Source organism: Abrus precatorius, unplaced genomic scaffold, assembly GCF_003935025.1.
Source record: "Abrus precatorius isolate BTA unplaced genomic scaffold, Abrus_2018 Scaffold10, whole genome shotgun sequence".
NCBI lineage: Eukaryota > Viridiplantae > Streptophyta > Magnoliopsida > Fabales > Fabaceae > Abrus > Abrus precatorius.
In genome coordinates this window covers 32,834,231-32,856,251 of record NW_020874292.1, presented here as the reverse complement: position 1 = coordinate 32,856,251, position 22,021 = coordinate 32,834,231, and the positions used below count along the sequence as shown (strand labels likewise).

At 27.8% G+C, this 22,021-nt stretch overlaps 3 protein-coding genes across 4 annotated transcripts; 1 reads left to right on the top strand and 2 right to left on the bottom strand.

The window, feature by feature from the left end:
- Nucleotides 1-199: 199 nt before the first annotated feature.
- LOC113852796 lies at nucleotides 200-3,135 on the bottom strand. The gene is made up of 2 exons (XM_027483167.1): nucleotides 2,788-3,135; nucleotides 200-501 (listed from the first exon to the last, which is right to left on the bottom strand). Exon 1 carries the CDS (start codon nucleotides 3,061-3,063, stop codon nucleotides 2,797-2,799), a length of 267 nt encoding a protein of 88 aa, XP_027338968.1. The 5' UTR covers nucleotides 3,064-3,135; the 3' UTR covers nucleotides 200-501; nucleotides 2,788-2,796.
- A 1,602-nt stretch (nucleotides 3,136-4,737) lies between these two features.
- LOC113852863 (putative clathrin assembly protein At5g57200) lies at nucleotides 4,738-12,162 on the top strand. Its single transcript, XM_027483250.1, has 15 exons — nucleotides 4,738-4,827; nucleotides 4,920-4,989; nucleotides 5,290-5,387; nucleotides 5,810-5,948; nucleotides 6,055-6,182; nucleotides 6,282-6,374; nucleotides 6,498-6,548; nucleotides 8,409-8,474; nucleotides 8,549-8,614; nucleotides 8,724-8,804; nucleotides 8,885-8,974; nucleotides 9,636-9,836; nucleotides 9,921-9,999; nucleotides 11,301-11,413; nucleotides 11,728-12,162. The coding sequence occupies exons 1-15, from the start codon at nucleotides 4,738-4,740 to the stop codon at nucleotides 12,160-12,162; spliced, it is 1,800 nt and encodes a 599-aa protein (XP_027339051.1).
- Nucleotides 12,163-14,531: 2,369 nt separating this feature from the next.
- Nucleotides 14,532-18,122, bottom strand: LOC113852574. 2 transcript variants are annotated; one of them, XR_003502451.1, is made up of 4 exons: nucleotides 17,608-18,107; nucleotides 16,497-16,656; nucleotides 16,026-16,086; nucleotides 14,532-14,911 (listed from the first exon to the last, which is right to left on the bottom strand). XR_003502451.1 is itself a non-coding variant. In XM_027482885.1 (3 exons), the coding sequence occupies exons 1-2, from the start codon at nucleotides 17,978-17,980 to the stop codon at nucleotides 16,526-16,528; spliced, it is 504 nt and encodes a 167-aa protein (XP_027338686.1). In that variant the 5' UTR covers nucleotides 17,981-18,122; the 3' UTR covers nucleotides 14,532-14,911; nucleotides 16,497-16,525. The 2 variants fall into 2 exon arrangements, 1 of the variants encoding a protein (XP_027338686.1); XM_027482885.1 differs by lacking the exon at nucleotides 16,026-16,086 and having other exon boundaries at nucleotides 17,608-18,122.
- Nucleotides 18,123-22,021: the final 3,899 nt, after the last annotated feature.

Sequence of the window (22,021 nt, the reverse complement as noted above, 5' to 3'; positions counted from 1 at the left end):
GTGGATACATGAATCATTTTTCTTGTCAACAGGTGCATGGATTACTAAAGGTCTGCTTGTTTACTTTCCCTTTTTTTTGGTCTAATACTAAAGGTTTTAGGTGTTAAGGTTTTAGTGAGCCTCAAACTGGATATAAAACCCACAATTGATGTAGCAGATTCAAATGCAAACATTATTCAGTTTTACCTCAAGATAAGAAAATATAATGTGACACATGTATGATTTGGTCGAGATATGAAACCCATCCAACAAGGTGAGCAGTTGCAAAATAAAATCACCACATCAAGAGGACTGAACCAAATAAAAAAAGTATGTTCTCTTTTCACACATTCAATTAACATTTAAGTGCAAGAAAATTGAGTATTGTATCAAATAGAACTTATTTTATCATTCAAACGATGAAATACATTGCAGCTGACAGTATCTTTCTGCCTTGATTTTTCAGATTTTAAAACAAAAAGACCGAGCAAGCCAACGAACTCCAATTCAGCAACCAGGATCCTGCTAACCCAAAAAAAAAATTATAAGCAACAAATATAGAACAAATAAGTATTTACGGAGAGTTACAGAAGAAGTAGGGTCTATTAAAAGCAATAGAACCGCAGTACTGTTTCCTCAGTCATCACCCACTAGAAATGTGCATTAAGTAGAATGTATTTTGGAGAACAATTAATGAAAAAAAAAATGTTTGGAATGATAAAGAAAAGCTGATTTGTTGGGTAATTACTTTGGAATGTAAAATTACCCCCCAAAAATTTTATTTGACGGCTGCATTTTAGGATCATGTTGGTGAATTTATATTCAAAGGCCAGTATCCCAAATTGCTCTGGACAATTTTTTTTAGCAGGGGGAGGCGGGGGGGTTTTGGTTGTTTTGTATTTCTCATTTTAAATTTCATCAATAACTACAAACATGCCACCTTATTTTCATTACCTTTCCATTTTCAAGTTTCTGTAAAGGATATGGGGAAAACAAACATTTAATCACCTTTACAAAATTTTGAAAATACAAATACAAGATGGCATCTTTATAATAATATATGAGAACATATCAACTGAAAATGAAAAAAGAATTAAATAACTCTTCAGAATGTGGATTAGAACTAAGAAATAGCAAAAAAGAAATCTCGGACTTTATTGAGGAAGTCCCCTATTCCGTAGTCTGAACCACGAAGACTGCCGATCCAAGATAAAAATTGCAGAAGAGACTGTCTCCTCTCAATTCCAGGAAGCTGAGAATCCTGCCAGCCCCCAACCAAACTAATTTCTAATCAGAACTCCCTTTGTTTGTTCCTATTTTATTCCCTAATATTCCGCCCTCCCCCCTATAACCGTGTCATTAAAAGAAACTAACGCAGAGGTTCTTCAACTCTGTGATCATCTCTATTAAGCCTAAAATACACCATGGAGATACAAGATGTTTACGGAAGGAATACATGAAAATGTTTATGGAAGGGAGAGGACAGAAGGAGTTGCCAAAAAAAATTTGTGTAAGCAACTTTTCCAAACATAACTTTTTTGGGTAACCCACTCTTTTTCTTCTGTAAGATAACTAAAAGTCTACAACCCCATAGAGGTAATTTAGACGATTAAGGGTCTGGAAAAACATTTTTCACAGTACTTTAAGTTAGAAAAGCCTACAAACCACCTTACACAAACAGTCAAAATGATGTACAAGATTCAAATGCAAGTAGCAAGAAACCAAAGACATGTTCAGTTATGAGGCCTTTCAAAAAGTTATTCAGTTTTACCCATTTAACAAGGGAAGCAGTTTCAAATAAAATCAGCCCATAAGGTGTCAGTTATCCATTTAAGTGCAATAAAATTGATTATATTATCAAATAGGACTTATTCTATCATTTAAATGATTGAATGAATCAAAGCTGACAGTAGCTTCTTGGCTTCTGCCTTAATTTTTCAGATTTTAAAACAAATAAAGATCAAGCAAGCCAACCATCTCCAATACAATAACCAGGATCATACGAACAATAGGAATAAATTGATTAGATATCAAATACTTACATAGAATTAAGAACAAGTACAGGTATTGTCCATTAATTGCACCAGACTGTGTTACTGTTTCATCAGTCATCACCAACCATTAATTTGCTTAAGTAGAATGTATTTTCAGAGAATAGCCTAAGAAAAGTTTTGATGTTCAGTATGTTGAGAAAAACTAAATTGTTGGATAATTACCCTTCAAAAAAAATTGACAGCATCATTCCAAGGTCATGTTGGTAGTTTATATTCAAAGGCCAGCATCCCAAACGTGTGGTCTGGTTTGTTTTGTTCTGTGCTTTTCATTCTAAATTTCATTAATAATTACAAACATGCCACCTTATTTCCATTATGCTTCTTATTTTCAAGTTTCTGTAAACAAAATGAAAATCGAAGTATAAAACACTTCTTGGTTTTCATTGTTCCCTCCACAAAATTCCGAAACATGAATTAAAATGAAAACAAGATGACAGGCATTTTAATAATTAAAAATAAAAACACAACACAACACCTCAAAACGAAGATGGAAAAACAAACTCGAGAGAAAGCGAGCGAATCCTTCATGTTCAATATCAAAACCGAATCCATAAACGAGTAAGCCTATTACAAATTTTTAAAAGCATGGATATTATCTTAATCAAGTCTGGCTACTAATACCAAAAGACATTGGTAATACGCGATGAAAATGGAAATGCAAATCAGTGATGCAAATATAAGACAAATCACTCAAACACGCAACGCAATTATAAGACGGAAACAAACGGCGTCGTATGGGAAGGGAAAAGGGAACCTGAAGGAATCAATGATGCTGAGCGTGTTGCTGCTGGTGTTCGAGGTGGCGACGCTCGTGAGGGAGAGCAACGAGGTAGGAGAAGATCATGCCACCATAGCAGATATGGAAGAGAGGTTCGGGAGAACTGGTTTCAATGTACTTGGCATGGTAATTGTCCATGCCTCTCTGAATCGCTTTTTTTATGTAATCGAAGGAGAGCATTGGCTTCACGTGTTCTGGAACCTCTGAAACCTTCTTCCCCTTGATCTCATGGTAGAACCTCCTCAATGCCATCGCTTCCCAACAAACAAACCCTAGATTTGATTTGATTTCAGACCTGCGATTTGCGATTGTTATTGGGAAATGTAAATGGTATGAATTGTTCCTTCCTACGTTCTAATACCCAGTTATATTATCTCTCCACTACAGTGAACCAGCCCAAACACGATCCATACCCGGCCCAAATCTAATCATTTTTTTAAAGGTTTGCGTTCTCTTTTAAAAAAATAAGAATTTGCTCATGTCACTGAGTGATATTCTATAATTTGTACTGGAGGAAAAAATATATATAATTTTAATCAATTTTAATTATGATGGGAATGTAATTTTATCTTGTTACTTTTTTACTCAAACAAAATTAAATGAGTATTGCTATATAGTACGAACAAAATTTAGTATGAAATAGAATAAAATGACATGAGTTTCCATTAATTATTAAATATTAAGTTTAAAAAAAATTGTCAATTCGTTTTCTTGTGGAATTTAAAAGCTTGCACTGTGGTTACTCTCGTCTATGTGAAAACACTAATTGCTTGATAGTTTTCTTGCTTCACGGTTGATGAAGGCTCTAAAAAGAAATCAAACATTAATATCCACGTATCATTATCCTTCAAATTTTATTGAGCAGCTAAAATTGAAAATTATTCTGATCCTCTTCATTTCTCTCAAAAAACTTAGTAACGTTCAATAAATATAAATAATGAAATAAACAAACTATATAGTTGAGACATATTGAAACACCAAGAGTTACTACATGTATGATCTTAAGTAAATTATGACATTATCATGGACTTTCAGAAACTACTGCCATTACATATCTATTCCTTAACCATCAATTGCATAACATACCAACCAAGAATAAGATAGAAAGTATTAATAATCTTATTTTTACAATTACTCAAAAGAATGTAACTAAATATCACTAACAAATTAGATAAATTAAAGAAAATGTAACTGGTGTTAAGACTTTCACACTCATTAAAGTTAAATCAGATGCACTAAAAATTTGATAAAATTGACTAAGTAAAAGAAGAGATTCAAAGAGAAATTAACAAATGAACAACGTTGATGATGAGGCAATAATGGAAGAAAATCAGGCACTGTGGACGTGTCAGTCATACAATTTACGCTTCAGACTTTATATATTAAAAACAGGTAGATCAATTCTAATCCTAGTTAGTTTTTGTAACCCAAATTATCTAGTTTTAAATAAGACATTAATATAAAAATTCAAAAGCATCAAATTTTTTATGTGATAGATATGTAAATAAACAAATAAACAAACTTGTAGTGTTCATTTGTTTGCTTCTCACCATTAAACAACATTCTAAGGCAATCAAATATTATGAGAGACAGGACATTTGAACTTTTAGATACCACATCAATTGATATTCCTTCCATCAAAGTGAATTTAACAATGAGTTTTTTGGTAACTTGATTTGAAATGAAACAGAACCCGACTTTTTCTATTCTTAAAAAGTTAACTAACTTATTTTAGAGAAACTTTCGTGAATGTAACCCAATTGTCTCGTCAAAATTCATAAATTAGTTAAGTCTAACACACCTCAAATGTACTAAAATATCCCTCCCAAAGATAGAACAAACAGTGGAGAAAAGATTCATGGCGTTCATTCTTCTTTTTTTCTTTTCTTCATCAAAATCATAAAAGCACAGTATTTTTAACGACTAATGGGAACGTTTCAGAGCTTCAGGAAAGCCTATGGAGCTCTTAAGGACTCCACCAAGGTTGGCCTGGCAAAAGTCAATAGTGAATACAAGGTGATTTATCCGTTGTTTAAACTTTCAATTTTCAATGAGTTTCTTCAATTTTATATTTTGATGATTGTATGATATTCATTTTGATTTTGAAGGAGTTGGATATTGCAATTGTAAAGGCTACCAATCATGTGGAATATCCTCCCAAAGAACGTCATATTCGAAGTAAACCAACCTATGTCTTATTAGTCATTTCTAATTCTCAATCTTTGTTAAATGTAAATGATGCTTTTACATTTTTAATATCGTGCGTGTCATCATGAAGCTTGTTTTACATAAGCTTTGAATCATTATTTATTTGAAAGCTTTGCTTCATCAATCTATGGTTGTTTAATTTCACCAAAATATATAAAAACAATCTCGTAAGTTATAAATTTAATTTGCTTTTCCATTGCAAAGCTTATTTTCTATCATTTTTTTTTCTCATGTATATTTAATTTGCCCTAGTTTTTTTTTTCTTTGTAGAAATATTCTATGCGACATCAGCACATCAACCACGAGCAGATGTGGCATACTGCATTCACAAACTTTCTAAAAGACTCTCCAAGACGCGAAGCTGGATAGTAAATCCTTTTCATGATACTTTGCAATTTGACATGTCCTTTGAAAGTATTAAGAACGATACCATCTAAAGAAAAGAACAAATTTTAATATGATATGGTAAAACATATTAAGTGTTGAACAATTTTGTTAAAGGTTTTGTTATATTTGCTTTCTTCATCGTGTGAGTACACTAGTTGAAAAAGAAGGGAGAAGTAAAAGCACTTGAATGCTATAATGTGTGTAATAATCGCCTAAAAAATACATTATAAATCATGGTTTTACTGATCCTGCTAAACTAATGGGATATGACATGTTCATCAGTTATCATAACATCTAATTTCTTAAGATTCAGCTCACCACATTTAAACATAAATTTTTTCCACAATTTTACTCGAGTTTTTATCAATGTACATTATATCTAATTGAATAATGAAAATTACAGGTTGCTATAAAAACATTGATAGCCATTCATAGAACTTTGAGAGAGGGCGATCCTACTTTTAGAGAAGAGATTCTGAACTACTCACATAGGGGACATATTCTTCAAATATCCAATTTCAAAGATGATTCAAGTCCTATGGGTAAATTAGTTTTACATTTTAATTTTGTTGAAATTATTATGACCTCAGTGACCTTTTTCTCTTCAATATTATTCCATTTCATGACCAATTAAATTTCTCTATGCAGCTTGGGATTGTTCAGCATGGGTTCGAACTTATGCTTTATTTTTGGAAGAAAGACTCGAATGCTTTAGAGTACTTAAATACGACATCGAATCTGAACGTTTAACAAAATCATCACAAGCTGCAACTAAAGTGTGTCTTTTGCCTTATTTTTATTCATGCTCAAATTTGTTTTTTCCAAGTATCTTATTTCCATATTTAAAATTTATCAATAATTATCAACTTTGACAGGCACATAGCAGAACTCGATCATTAGCTAGTAATGATCTTTTGGACCAATTACCTGCACTACAGCAACTTTTATACCGCCTTATTGGTTGTCAGGTATAAAGTAATAAGGGAAAACATGATTGGTATCTTCATTTGGGTGTGACACATTCTTTACCATCAAATTACATTATTTTCTTCACTTTATGTTGACATTTGATTTGGTTTAACTTCTTGCAGCCTGAAGGATGTGCTTATAGCAATTATCTAGTACAATATGCATTGGCCCTGGTATGCATGCTTAGAATTTATACTTTCCATTTTTATCTTTTGATTATTATCTTAGAAAATGTTTAGGAGCAATTGCATAACTAAACAATTGTGCATTTCTTTACTCACGTGGTCATATGCCCCCTTGAATTGGTAATTGTAATTTTTGCTATCGGTACAATGTACAAGTATATAAAGCAAGTATTATTATTTTTTATATTATTAAATATTTAAAATTAATAATAATATTAAGAGTTTAATTTTGATGTATTATTAATGTAAAATCTTCTATATTGTAAATCAATTAAAATATATCATATATATAATTCTTAAAATAAATTGTTACCAAATTCAACAATTGTTACTACTATAATTATTCATTATTGGATAAAAATGTTACAATATTTATATTATCAATTCAATTTAATCAAATTCTATCATTAAATAACATTTTAGTTATATTAAGTTATAATTTGTTAAATAAATTATTGTAAATGACTTTAAAAATGAAAAATATTAATTTATTATTTAAAAAGTTTATTTGATATAAATTTAGGTATTAAAATTTTATGATATCAGATAATTCACTCAAATGACATTAAATAAGTTATTATATTAGGTTGTAAATTAAAATATATATTGTTTGTATATCTTTTATATTTAAATGACTTAATATCATAAATATTTAGAAAAAAATAATATTAAATATAACTATTTGAAATACTAAAAAGTTAAAGTTTTTATTTATAATCTTATTATGAATGTCATACTTTTAAATTATAATATTCACTTTATATACAAATATAACAATTAATTGCCAAAGAAAATTATGTTTATTTACCTTCAGAAAATAATTGACTCATAATATATGCTCTAAATTAATATTGCTATATAGTAAAAAAAATCTAATTTTTAATAATCTTTTATAATTTCAGTCTAAAAAAAATCTGAATATAAATAATGTTTCTTTATTCTCTTTAATTATAAATTTTAAAATTTTAATTAAATAAAATATTATCAAAATAAATATTTTATAATATCAACTATTGAGTGTCATATTCATGTATATTTTGATTTTCTCTATTTAACGTATATATTGAAAACTTTACATCATATTAAAACTTATTGTATTTTTACAGTTTGTTTTCCAAAAAAATTTATAAATGATAAGAAAGTAGTTTAGAATACCAAAGATCAAGTTATAAATCAAATAAATCCAAAATTAATAAAACATAAATAATGTAATAAATTTACAAAATTGAATATAAAATTATGAAAAAAAATACCATGAGGCATTATAGTGGAAGAAATTTTGATAAAATAAAATAAATTTATTATAATTTTAATATTGTAATTAAAAGTTATCTTTGTTTAAAATAAAATATGATCAAAATAAATATTTTTTCTATGTTGAGTATTATATTAATGCATGTTTTATTTTCTCTGTTTATAGTCATTTTTCTGAAAAGTATTAAAAATTTAATTATAAAAATAAATTTAAAAAGTTAAAATACAAAAGATAAAATAACTTATAAATCAAAAGATATTTTAAAAAATATATGTAAATGAAAAATATTTAAAAAAATGCCATGTGGCATTATAGTATAAGAAAGTTAAAAAATATAAAATATAAAAATTCCATGTGATATTACTGTGAAATGACTTTAGTATTGATTGTAGATTACGCTTGAATAGAGTTCATCATAGAAAATAGTTATGGTTGGTGAGAATTACAAAATAGTGCATTTTTAAAATTATTATAGCCTATTATATTCAATGTATTACTTTTAAATTAAAAAATTTATTTTTGATTATTTTTTCTAGCATGTGCTTATTTAATCATGTGTTTACTATTGCTTTGGCTTTTGGTATGTCCTTAAGGTACTGAAAGAAAGTTTCAAAATATATTGTGCACTCAACGATGGAATCATCAATCTTGTAGACATGGTTATGTTCAGCTCAACTTAACTTTCTATTTAATCAGTTAAATTTTATATTATACTAACTAATGAAAATTTCAGTTCTTTGACATGTCAAGACATGATGCGGTGAAGGCTCTAAATATTTATAAAAGAGCAGGCCAACAGGTTTACAATGATACTTTTATTCAATTACATCATTTTTGTTATTGTCGAACATGGATTGATTCTTGTGCTCTATAAGGTGTTGATGATTTTTCTTATGAATGTTGTATAGGCTGAAAATCTTGCTGACTTCTATGAATACTGCAAAGGCCTGGAGCTCGCTAGGAATTTTCAGTTTCCAACACTTAGACAGGTTCTTTTTGTATGTTAGAGTATGCCTTGTTTGATACCATTAACAGAAGAATCTCATGATCCTCTTAATTTGATAAATAGCCACCTCCCTCTTTCCTTGCAACAATGGAAGAATACATTAGAGAAGCACCTCAAACAGGCTCTCTTAATAAAAGATTGGTAAGAAAAAGTGTACAAATTCCTTAGAGTAAACTTGTTTATGTTTTACATTCTTATGTTTCTGTGTGAACTTTAATGAACTAACATGCATATCGAATTGCCACTTGATAAAAATGTAAAACTAACGAGTCCAATCTAAATTAATTTCCTAGTATTACAAATTGCAGTAATTATTAGTTACTATATAATGCTTAAAACCATTTCCTAAGGGAAAGGAAAAGCTATGCGACCTTTAATGTGAGCCAAAGAATCTTCAGGACACTCTAGAGTCTAAATATATTGTATTATGTCTTACATTTTAACATAATAAAATAATTACATTTCTCTCTAAAACATCTTAATTAATAGAAAAAATTAGAGTTGTTAAATTACTCTCCACATATCGGGTTTAATTTTTTCTCCAAAACCTCGTTTTACAATTTATTCTTATAATTGTAGTATATTGAAATTTTGAATATATACTGTTGTTTACTAATCACATGTGGGCATGCCTCGTTAGGATTTTAACATTTGTTATAATTGCCATTATGGAGAAACCATTGTAATGGAGGACAAAGTGCTAATTCTTAAAGAATGAACTTGCTCTAATGCATTCAACTCTAGACACTCTTTAAATGCTTATAATGTAATTGTATAATATGGTTTACTACTAATACATGTCACTCAACATTAGGAATATGAAGAAAATGATGAATCACCTGAAGAAGAATCTGAGCCCAATGAACCTGAACCTGAAAAGCCTCAAGAAAATGAAGAACAAGTTGAAGAAGTTACCAAGGAAGAATCGGAGGTAGAGGAAGAAACACAAACACAAGAAGAAGAGGCTGAGCCTCCTCCTTTGATAGCAACTGATGATGCTACAAATGATTTATTGGTATGTTTTTGGCTATAACATAATGTTTTGTATGCACGTTTGTGTAACAGGCTTGACAAGATATACATTTCTCCACTTGTGTAGGGTTTGGATGAAATAAATCCAAAAGCTGCACAACTAGAGGAAAGTAATGCCTTGGCACTTGCAATCGTACCACCTGGTGGTAAGGCCTAAAAATAATTAATAATTGGTAAAGGAATATCAATTGTTTTGATACATGCCTTCCCAGACATTGCAATGTGATTCTATAATGCATATTAGCATTTGGAACTTGAGAGATTTATAGTTTTAAAACAATCATACATTGTTTGAATTTCTTAGGGTATGTTTGATAGTTGAGTTTAGGTGGGAAAAGGAAGGGAAGGGAAGGGAGGGGTTAGGGGAGTTTAATTGTTGTTTGGGAGTTAATTAATTTGAAGGGAAAGAGTTAGGAAGTTTTTCTAAACTCTTCAAAATCTTACTAACCTTGATTTTGTGAGTTCTTCTATTTTGGAAGATATTTTTAATCTATTAGAATATTTTTCTTCATATTAATTATTAAGTGAATGAAATAAAAAAAAATATTTTTAAAAAAGTGTGATGTTAATTTTTTTAAAAATAAAAAAAATATTTTTTAAAAAAATTTTAATTTTTAGAGGGAGAATTTTTTAAAAAATATAAAAAATAGAAATATGAATTTTAAAAATATTAATTTTTAGAGGGAGAAAAATATATAATTTGTGTATTTTTAAAAACAATTTGAAGAAAAGAATAGTTTTTTTGTTCAAAATATATTAATTTTTAGAGTGATATTTTTCAAAAAATTTATAAAAATAAAAATATAATTTTTAAAAATATATTTTTAGAGTGATAGTTTTAAAATATATTAATTTTTTAAAAATATTAATTTTTAGAAGAAGAAAAAATTTAATTTTTGTATTTTTTGAAAAAATAAAAAATATAAATAAAATGTATTAAAGACAATAATTTCATTTATATAATTAACCGTTTTATCACGCTCCCCTCTCCATATTTAACATTTAAACAAGAGAGAAGTTTAACATCTTTCTCCTTTTCTTTTCCTCCTCTCCTTCTCTTTTCAAACCCCTCTCCTCTCTTTTCCTTCAAACTCTCAAAAATTATATATGTTCATTTGACTTACTCTATGAAAATCCAAAAAAGCAAACACAACATGTAAAAAGCAACAATTAGTTTTTCAACTTTATCGTATAAAGTTGACAAAGAAAAATGATGTAGATAGTTGTAGTAGAAAGAATAATATAATGTCATTTTTATAATATTATTTTATTTAAAACCCATCAAGATGCCAGTAACATTTTTGTTCCTTAATCATATGAATTAATTAAAACTTGAATAGGAAAAATTTTAATTTAGTTTTTTTTTATGTCAATTATGCCAACAATGAATTAACTATATTATTATTTGATAATTGATTTAATTCTAAGATTATGCAAGTTTATGCAGGAAATAATTCAAACAATCTTGCTTTGAGTAACATTGGCGGGACTACTGGTTGGGAACTTGCACTGGTTACAACACCAAGTAACCATACTAGTCAAGCTCCAGATCGCAAAATGGTTTGTTTATAACTTTTGACGTTACAATTCATCTCTTCATTTATCTGTACAAACTATAACCAATCAAATCAATGGTGATTACATTATCGCATCCCTACATATTTAGCCTATGAATACTCTTTCACATTAATTATTTGTAAAAGCCTAATTGAAAACGGTTGTGCATGTACTGCTTATAATAACTTGGACTGTAGTGTGTGCATTTAGGTCATGGTCAAATTAGCTCTTTATGCATTTAGCTTAATGAGATTCTAGGTTACAAGTCGCATTGCAAGAAAATAATAACTATTTTCTTCCTTCTTTGTTTGAGTTAGGCTGGTGGGTTTGACAAGTTGTTACTAGACAGTTTGTATGAAGATGAAAACGCTAGGAGACAACTTCAACTCCAAAATGCAGGTTATGGACATGGGGGAGCAATGGCTACACAGAATCCATTTCATCAATATAATCAGCATGACCCATTTGCAATGTCCAACAACGTAGCACCTCCACCTAATGTGCAAATGGCATTAATGGCTCAACAACAACAAGAGCAACAAATGATGTTCCAACAACAACAAATGATGTACCAACCACAACAACAACAACAACAACATAACATGATGATGGTCCCTCACCAACAACCGTATAACCAATACCCTCAACAAATGCAAACTACAGGTTCTCATAATCCATTTGGAGATCCTTTACCTGTACCGAATTATCCTCATAATTCCACGCCTCAACAAGGAAATTATAATTTAATGTAGACTTCACCTTCTCCCCCCATTTTCCGACGACAAAAAATTGTGTTTTTCTTGTTGCAATACATAACATTTTATATCTTATTGAAATTCTTTAATTCATTGTTCACCGGTATATAAAATGTAATTCTTTTTTCTCATTTGCAATTATCAATTATTCATTTTAACAAATTATTATATCACTTGCAAAAAAATAACAATAAAAAAATTGTTTCATCAATATTTCATATAAACTAAAGCATAATATTCTTAGAAGTATTAAAAAATATATTAAATAATTTAAAACTTTGTTAAAACAAAAAAAAATATCAATTACCAATCTTTATTTCTTTCTATAATTTTTTATGCAGCAAAAAATATTTTTAGTTTAACTTAATCAGTTACAACTAACCAAATATTTTTGTATTGGAGATAAAATAAAGAGGTTAAAAATAAGAAAAGTTAATTGAATCTTTTTTTAAAATAATTTTTATAAACTTTTAAAAAATATATAAAATGAGAAATATAAAAGTATGGAGATAGAATCATGAACACAATTTATATTAGTCAACCCTTATAACAATGGGTTACGTCCAATCTTAATCCTCGTTAAGAAATTTTATTAATTATTTCAAAATATTTATATACGTGTATCTTTATTAATCTAAGTATTTTTATATAAACTTCTTTAAGCTCAAATAAACTTTCAATTTTGACTATCATTATTTATTTTTTACCTGTTTTTCAAAAAATGTTAAACAATTAATAAATATCCTTTTTTTCAAAGCTAAAAACCTCTAAATCTATTGAAGTCAAATTTTGCATTGACTCTTTCATTTAAATATTAATCTTGGTTCTATAATTCTCTTGACATGTGTTTCTCATTAAATAACTTATAATCACAATCAAATTATTGCTTCAACCGAAAAAGATGAAAGTTGTTACTCATGAATATTGTAATAAAACTAATTTTTATTTTTACATTCATACCATGATAACAAAATTCATCATTCAAGTGAGTAATCATTATCAATAAAATTTTATTAAAAAAATAATAATCTTACAAAAATAATTCATATTCACCTTTAATACACGATAAACAATGTTACTCGAGTTTTTTTAATAGACCATGTAACCAAAATTTTATACTCCAATAACCATTAATAATCGAAGAATAGTCATATTCACTTTTAATTTCATCAACAGTGTTCCTTTCAAAACTCATATACCAGTCAGTTATTGTGTTTTATATATTTATTCTTTAAAAGAGTTCAACCTTTACAAATAAAAGGTTACATGGGAGAAAATATACACACCTAGAAAGACAATCAAACATAACAAAATATACATTCAAATCCCCATGTAAATAAAAAATTTAGAATAGATGTAGTACGTTGCTTACCAGGTTGCTTTATACAATTATAGATGTTATTCTATAAATTCATTAATACTTTGGTAAATTTTGCTTTCAAATTGTTGAAAATAAATAGAACAAATAGTTGTACTATAGTTAAAATTATTGCCTTGAAAGCAAATTTTCGGCAGAGCCTGGTATAATATTATTTTCTCTCTAAGATTACATAATCACGCGCTTAAACTTGTACACTCAAGACCAAATGTGTTGGAGTCTCACAATAAGTGTCCCAAAGGGGATGAATATTAAGAGAAATAAACGGTATTGATAGAAAAAAGAACGATTCTATAAAAGGACACAATCCCTTTCTATATACGTTATTATGTTAAAAAGTATATTACTACCAGTTCTCTACTAAATATGCTAGAATTGTTCCCGCTCTTCTTCACGGTTCAAAAGATATGATAGGTACTGCTCTGCTCTTGTTATTGAACTAAAAGCAAAATTCAAGGGATTAACCCTAATTGCAAGTAGACAATTAACCCTGGTTACAAGTAGACAACTGAAAAGGAAACAAATGCAATAAGATAAGATAGATATCAGAGAATTGGTGACTGCCCTGTGGCAACAGCCACCTTCCAAAATACCCAAAATGATTCCTATCCTTCCTCCCCGCCTTCCATTCCCTCAAATATTTCCTCCTCTGGCCTGATTCGCGCTTCACTCTCTCCTCTCTCCTCTCTCCTCTTGCCATGTATGCAATTTGTTAAGCAGCTTTCTTATAATCCTGCATACCCGCTTCCTCCCCCTTACTTCCTATCTTACCCTTCCTCCGATGGTATGTCTTCAATGGATGCCCATTTTGTTGAGCCCATCAAGATACAATGTAAAGTAAAGCTCTCCCAAAATTTCAGAGCAATAATTATTTAGAAAACCTAATCAACAATTCTTGTTTCTTAACATTGTGCATTTCAACGGAAAACTAATTCTTTAACGGCTCAAAAAATATAAAAAAAATAATAATGAAGCTCAACTCTGATAAAACTCAAGCTAGTTTGTAACTTAAATGAAGCTTAACACCCAATGAAGTCTATTACAGTTATATATACATGAATATAATATGCGCCCTAAATTGAACAAGTGTTAGTTTGTTTAGAGGAATATTATAAAAGTTTCTGCTTTATTAGTTGGACAAATATATACATTGGATAAACAGATAATCAGCAGTTCTGCATACACTGGATAAACAGATCCATGTTGGGTCATGTAGAGTGAGAGAGGATTAATCCCAAAACTATCACCAGTTCTGCATCTACAGGAATTTCCATTTAGCATTTGTCCTTCTCAATCTCTAGAGAGCCCATTTTTCTAACCTTGCTTTTTGTGGACTCTTCAATGAGCTCGCGTTGCACCATGAATATCCTAAACAGTAAGTGTTCAGCTTGGTATTATTACATGGGTATGCAATACAATACAAAATAAGGCACAAAATATATCATCCAGATATTGAACTACCAAATCAAATGATTGCCAAAAACTTTACTTCTCTGTCATCTTAAGCTGTCCTTCGGTTCCCCAAACAAAATAGTTGGGATTAAAGAATGTGATATGAGTTATATCACCACCCACCTCCATAAAAAGGACTAGAAAATAGAAATACAGATAATAAACATTGTCATGGCAAATATAGAGGACATGCACAAAAGATGTAATTGTTAAGACTTCCTTCAATACTGCCTTTGCTCGCTTAGGGGTCCTTTGGTTTGAGAAGATGTATTTTGCTTTCATTTCTGTTTTCTTTCCACTTTTAATTACAACAAATGTAATCTTATTTTAACTTTATTTGGTATTTTCAAAGATTTGTATAAAATACAGTAAAATCAATAAAAAAAAAAGTTTGTGTATTGTTTCCTATCCAAATCTTTTGAAAATAAAAAACGAAATAAAAGTAAAGTAGCATTTTAGTAATTAAAGGTGATAAAAACAAGAAATGAAAACCAAAAGCTTGTTTTTCTTTTAAATAAACAAACCCTTGTATTTCCCAAGACATTCCTCATAAAATAGGTACACTGTCATTCACCATCAAAACTAAGAATCATTGTGCAGTAGCCTGGCAAACGGGTCAAGCCAGTGATGCGGATGCCCCCTTTTGTTGAAAAAATATATTTAAAAAAACAATTTCTTTACTACCACTAACATTACTCATAAACACTACTAGTGATTGGTGACACACGTTTCTGTAGACATCCAGTACAAAACATTATTAATGACAACAACATTTTACACTAGTGTCCCAGCCAAACATCACTATTTTGACAAGTAAAACTAAATTGTAAAGAAAGGAAGCATAATGATGCATAACAAATTAGGAAATTTGAGCTGTTTTTGACCTACAGATTTGACATTATTTTACACTTTAGGATTTTGATCACCTATTTTAACAAATTTTATCTTTTTATAAATTCTGCTTTAAGAATGGTTTATATTTGATGTATCTAGTTAGGATTTTTGTTTTCTTGGGTTAACATTTAGGTACCTTAAGATATTCAGACTTTTGCATCATTGATTATTGGTATTTTGTTTCCTTTGAAGAGTATCTGAAAACAAGTCAAAATACAATAGGATTCACATAATTTCTGCAAGAAGATGCACATAATGCTGAGTAATATTAGACAAAAGAAAGAAACTATTACACAATTTAAAATTATCATCTTCATTAGATTTAATCACTCCCCATTCTACTTCTCCATCCAAAATCACACATTAATATTAGATAGGCCGGTTCCAAATCACAAACATGCAGAAAGGAGTTAGAAAATAGAGAAGGGGGAGAATTAGCACTTGTTGTGAGAAACTTGAAATCTGGTTCTAACATTCCATCCCCTTCTTTTTACAAAACATACATTAACATTTTCTACATGACCCGTCGAAAAACCAAAAATCAATATGATGTCAACAAATGAAGACACAATATGAAACTTCCAAGTTAAAGAAGAAGCTTGCTCACCGCAGCAACTGGCATAGCTAAATTGTGGATCATCCTTCCTCATCTTCTGAGTGAGCTACATTTTCTGAAAATGTTAGAACCTTCACTTTCACCGTCCCCTCCATCCCTTCTGGGCTATTTACCTCCACATCAGTATCCCCACCATGAGTATTTGCATTATCTGAAGTCACAAATACAAGCAGGTAGAATTTAGTTTGAGCTCATAAATTACATTATTTTCATCCACCCCAATGCTTACTTTGTTTCATTTCATTATTCAGATGTAGAATAACCATTCAGTTACAGTGAGCACAAGGTTCATATAAAAAAAAATTTACACGAGCCTTTAGAGTAGCAAATAAACAAATAATATGGTTCTCAGAGGTTCATTAACAGGTTAGCAATTGTAATTGGCGTGTATTAGCCAACCCACCCCATCATAAGTACATACACCCATCACATTGCTTTTCAGATTCCAAGTTTCAGAATTTTAACAAGCAAATGGCACTACTGCACCTGCCAGCCAATCAAAACTAAAGCCTGAACTAACAGCAACTACAAGATTCCGATTTCCATTCGTCAAGAGTCTAGAAAGGAAACAAACACCAACAAACATCACTTTTCACTGCGACTCGCACATAGAAAATGTAGCAAAACCTGACGAATGACCTACATAAGCTGAAGTGGAATGAGTCGCACTCACATTATGGCCCTTGAAAAAAATGCACAATCAGCGTCAGACCCATTTGCTTGTGCTCCTTCAACAAAAAATTTTGCACAAAAATTGAGACGAAAGTATAACTTTTTATTTTAATTAAGCACCCCATCCCCAAAAGAAAAGAAAAAGCTTTTCTTTTTTTCTTTTGTTTTCATTACAAAAACATTCTAGTATACGGCATGCAAAAGGCTATCCAAAATTATAAATATCAAAAGCAACAATCAAACACCACCCCCAAATCAAACTTTACACACCCATGTCCTTTTTTTCCTTAATTCCCCCGAAAACCCCCAAACACGAAAAAGCCCCGTTTTTTTCTCTTTAATTTCTCCACCCACCACACACCAAAGCGAACAATCAAATTTTGAAAAAAAAAGGGGGAAGGGGGGGATTCAATGTGATGCAATTAGTGACCTTGGATGTAGAAATTGGAGGAGGGCCATCCGCGGAGGGTGGCGAGGAAGAGCGATTCCTCTTGGGAAAGAGAGTGTTCGGCGTCATTGGTGAGTTTATGTACGAGGTCGACAAATTTGGAGGGAGAAGGACGAGGTGGGACCCAGAAGGAGGAACCAGGAACGAAGGGGAGCCAATCAGGGGTAGCCTTCTTGACGAGAATACGATGAATAAGGTCATCGAAGAGCTTGAGCGTCACATCGTACTCTGCCATGTCGACCTGCACAAGTTGCGGTTCGGGCTTGGTCGATCGGTGGCGAATGGAAACACTCATCGATGGGATTGCGAAGGTTTTGGGGTATAGCCTCTTTGCCTTCGCTAGAAACCCAGCCATAATCAGGAGGATTAACCCTTGCCGAGAGAGATAGATGAGGTTGGTTTGGTTGCTTGTGAATGGGAGAGAGAGAGAGAGAGAAAGAGAGAATAAAAGAGGTTTGGTTGGGACTTGGAATTGGGAACGAGAGACGGTGGATTCAGGAATCAGGAGCGCTATTGAATCGATGGATGGATACATACCCTTGACGCGCTGTTAATTTTCTTTTTCTGTTTCTCAATTTTTTATTAAATTAACTAAAAACTAAAAAGTTATTAATAGAGTGCAATCTAATTTATTTTTTTTTAAATAAACAAAATTAACAACTTACTGAAATTAAGTTATGGCTTGGGAGTTTTAATTAGAGTTCACTTGATTAGGATGGTTAATTTTTTTCGCATACTATTTTAATTTATTTTTCTAAAATTAAATATTTATTTTTCCTTAGTTGTATCCCGGTATTTTCACCTGTTACTTATCTACAACAACCATATTATCTTTTTTTTTTTTAATAACTGAATAACAATCATGATAAATTTTTTTTTCTGGACAACCCTGATAGATTTATTCTAATTTAATCGGTAAAAACAAATATTATTTTTTAAACATTTACCGTTATATAAATTAGATGCTTCTTCTGATATAAGGGGCATTTTATTCCCTTGTTAGATGAACTGTCTTGTTAGATTAATTGATATAATTTGTTTAAAGATGTGAGAATATTAATATATTTTTTAACTAAATTACTAATTATATTACTGTTACATTTAAGCTTGTTTTAAGTGTAAAAAATTAATTAATTTTTTTAATCAAAAGAAGTATAATAAATTTTATTTATAAGTTATAAAATTTATATATAAATTTTTTAAAAGTAAAAAAAAAAAAAACACTTTGACTAAAATTTTGAAAGTAAAGATACACAAACAGGCTCGTAGAATATATTTAGATTCAAGTTTAATTAATTAATTGGTGTTAAAAAATAATTTATCATATTTCATATTATTAAAGTATTTTTCAGTTTTGTTTATAGTATTTAATTTGAATTTTAGTAAATATAAATATATTAATACTTATAGAAATAGTTTTATAACCTATGATAATTTTATTCGGTTCAAGTATGATTGTTTTTAACAAAAAAAAAAATTAATAGTCTAGACAACAAAAAAATTGCTAAAGTGTAGGCATGTTTTACATCCTCCTAAAGGTATATAATATTTTCACATTATCTTATTGACTTGTAATAATCTTTTAAATTTAATGTGTACTAATATTTTTTAAGTAAATATTATTTGTTAATTTTAAGTACCCCACCTTCGTGAGATTTATAGGACCATACAAGAAAAATAAAGTTAAATTATTGTCATTTTAATTTTTGTATTATAAATTAGTACTCATTTTATTATTATAAAATAAGATGAAAGATATTGAGTAATATGCCTCTTGTTGCCTTGTAAATAATAAAAAAAACAAAACAATATTGCTTCTATGACCTTATGTAACTTTATTAAAATAAATTATAAAATTGAAGAAATTGAAACATTTGATAAAAACTAAGAATATGAAAACAATGACGAAGAGGAAAGTGAAGTTAATCCTTGCACTAATAGGTATATGGGAAAATTTTAAAGCTCACAGTATTTTACAAATGAAACAAATTAAATAATTTATTAAAAATATGTTTCATGGACGTGTTTAATTTAATTTATTTTTATTATTATTAAAGACATTGTTTGTATTATTTGTTCCTATCATTGTTTGTATTTATTATATTTACATTATTGTATGTTCATGATTTAGATTCATGATAAATTATAATTAGTATTAATTATATGCATAATAATGTTATAAGTTAAGGATATTTTATATATGCCAAGTTATTATTGTACAGAGGATAATACAATTATCAATTCATTGACAAAAAAAAATTTATAATAATTTTTTACATTCAAAATAAATAAAATTTTATATTTTCTTAAAATAATGTCTGGATATTTTTGTATTAAAACTTTAGAAAAATATATAAGAAATATCTACTTTTAGAAAATATATATTAAATTTGACCAGTGAGATATTTTAATACTTTAAAAAGTTATTAAATAACTGATACTTTAAAAATACAAATGTTGAAGTTAATTTCTTAAAACTTATCCTTTTGGTAATTTTATTATTTAAAAATACTTGTATAATTTTATCAAAAAATAACTTATATTTTGAACAAGTAGTTGTATAGGTGTCATCCAGATACAAATTTAACTTTTCTGTAAGTTACTTTTCACATTAAAACATCTATAAAAAGTTATTCTATCATAAGTATTTATATAAAAATTTCATCCAAAAATGGCTAGATATTTTATTTTTTTAATAAAAGCTACTATCTTTAGACATTTAAATTTATATTATGTTTAGTAAAATCAGCTTAAAATCTTATAGATTGTAAAAACTTATAGATTATCATTGCTAAGTTAATTGAAAATTTACTACTTATATCTGGCTGATTGAATCAGTGTTGCTTGATAAAACTAACTACACAATTAGTTAAAATGTATTAAATAACTAAAAAAGTTATTATTATTATTTCGTGAAAGTGAAAAATATTTGAAAGATACAAAATTAAAAGAGCTACGTTTTAATAAGCTTAAAATTATTTGAAGTAACTTTTTACTTTTTAAAAGCTAATATATATATATATATATATATATATATATATATATATATATATTAAAATCTACATTTCACTAAACTCTCTAATTTTTTGTTTATCACAAAACTCTATGAGTTTATTAATTAAAAAAGTTATAAATTTATTAAAATTTTAAATAAATCATAATTATGTATTTTAAACTCAATCTTAGTTAAAATATTGATTAGTGTCTTTAATCTATTATAATTTTAATGAACATTTTTTTAAAAATTCCAATCTGTACTTTTAAAACACTAACTAATAATTTTTTCTTAAAAAACATTTATATGTGCAAGCAAGGCATTACTAAACTACAAAACAGTAAACACCTGCAAAAGTACTGTAATGAATGTCACATATAGAGCGGTCAAAAAAAGTCCATTTAGCTCTCTAACTTTAATTTAATAAATTTTATATTTAAATTAAAACAATTCTAAATTTTTATTTTAATAAAAATTTGAGATACACACAACATAAAAATTTAAATTAAATATAATATATATAAATAATGATAATAATAATAATTAATAAATTAAAAAAATAAAATAATTATAAAATATTTAATTTTACTTGTTTCATTTATTATTTTAAACTAATAAATATATATATAATTAATTACACTATAACATTAATATAATACAGAAAAATATTATTGATATAATAAATTTAAACATATACTTATATATTATATATAAATTAATAAATTAATTTTTTTATATTTTTAATTTATGTAAATATTTATTAATTATTAAATTATATATATATATATTAAAAACTATATTTTTTTAATAAATAATCTATCTATATCTATATAAAATTCATTAAAAATTATTTAATATTCTACATATTTATATTTATATTCAAAATAACTATATTATATATAAATTTAAACTGAATGTATAATTATTAAAAGTTATTAAATAATATCAAAATATATAAAAAAATTAATTAAATTTTTTAAAATAATCATTAAATAGTATTTTATAAAATATTATTTTATTATTTAATTGTTATTTAGTTAAAATATTTATTATTAATTTTAATTAAAATTATAAATTATTAATATATTATATTAAATTTTATTAAAAAAATTAAATATAAAAATTAATTTCATTTAATTTAATTTTATAAAATAATTTATTTTATATTATTTTTATGATAAAATTTTAATATATTAAATAAATATTTTTTAATTTTAAAATTAATTTTTATTTAAAATATAGATTTTAATTTATTTAAATAAAATAATTTAATAATATTATAAATAAATATAATAATTATTAATTATTTTTAAAAATAAATGGACTAACACATTCCTAACACTAGTTCATTATTATTTTTATATTAGATTAGGGCTTCAAAAAATGTGCTATACATTACTT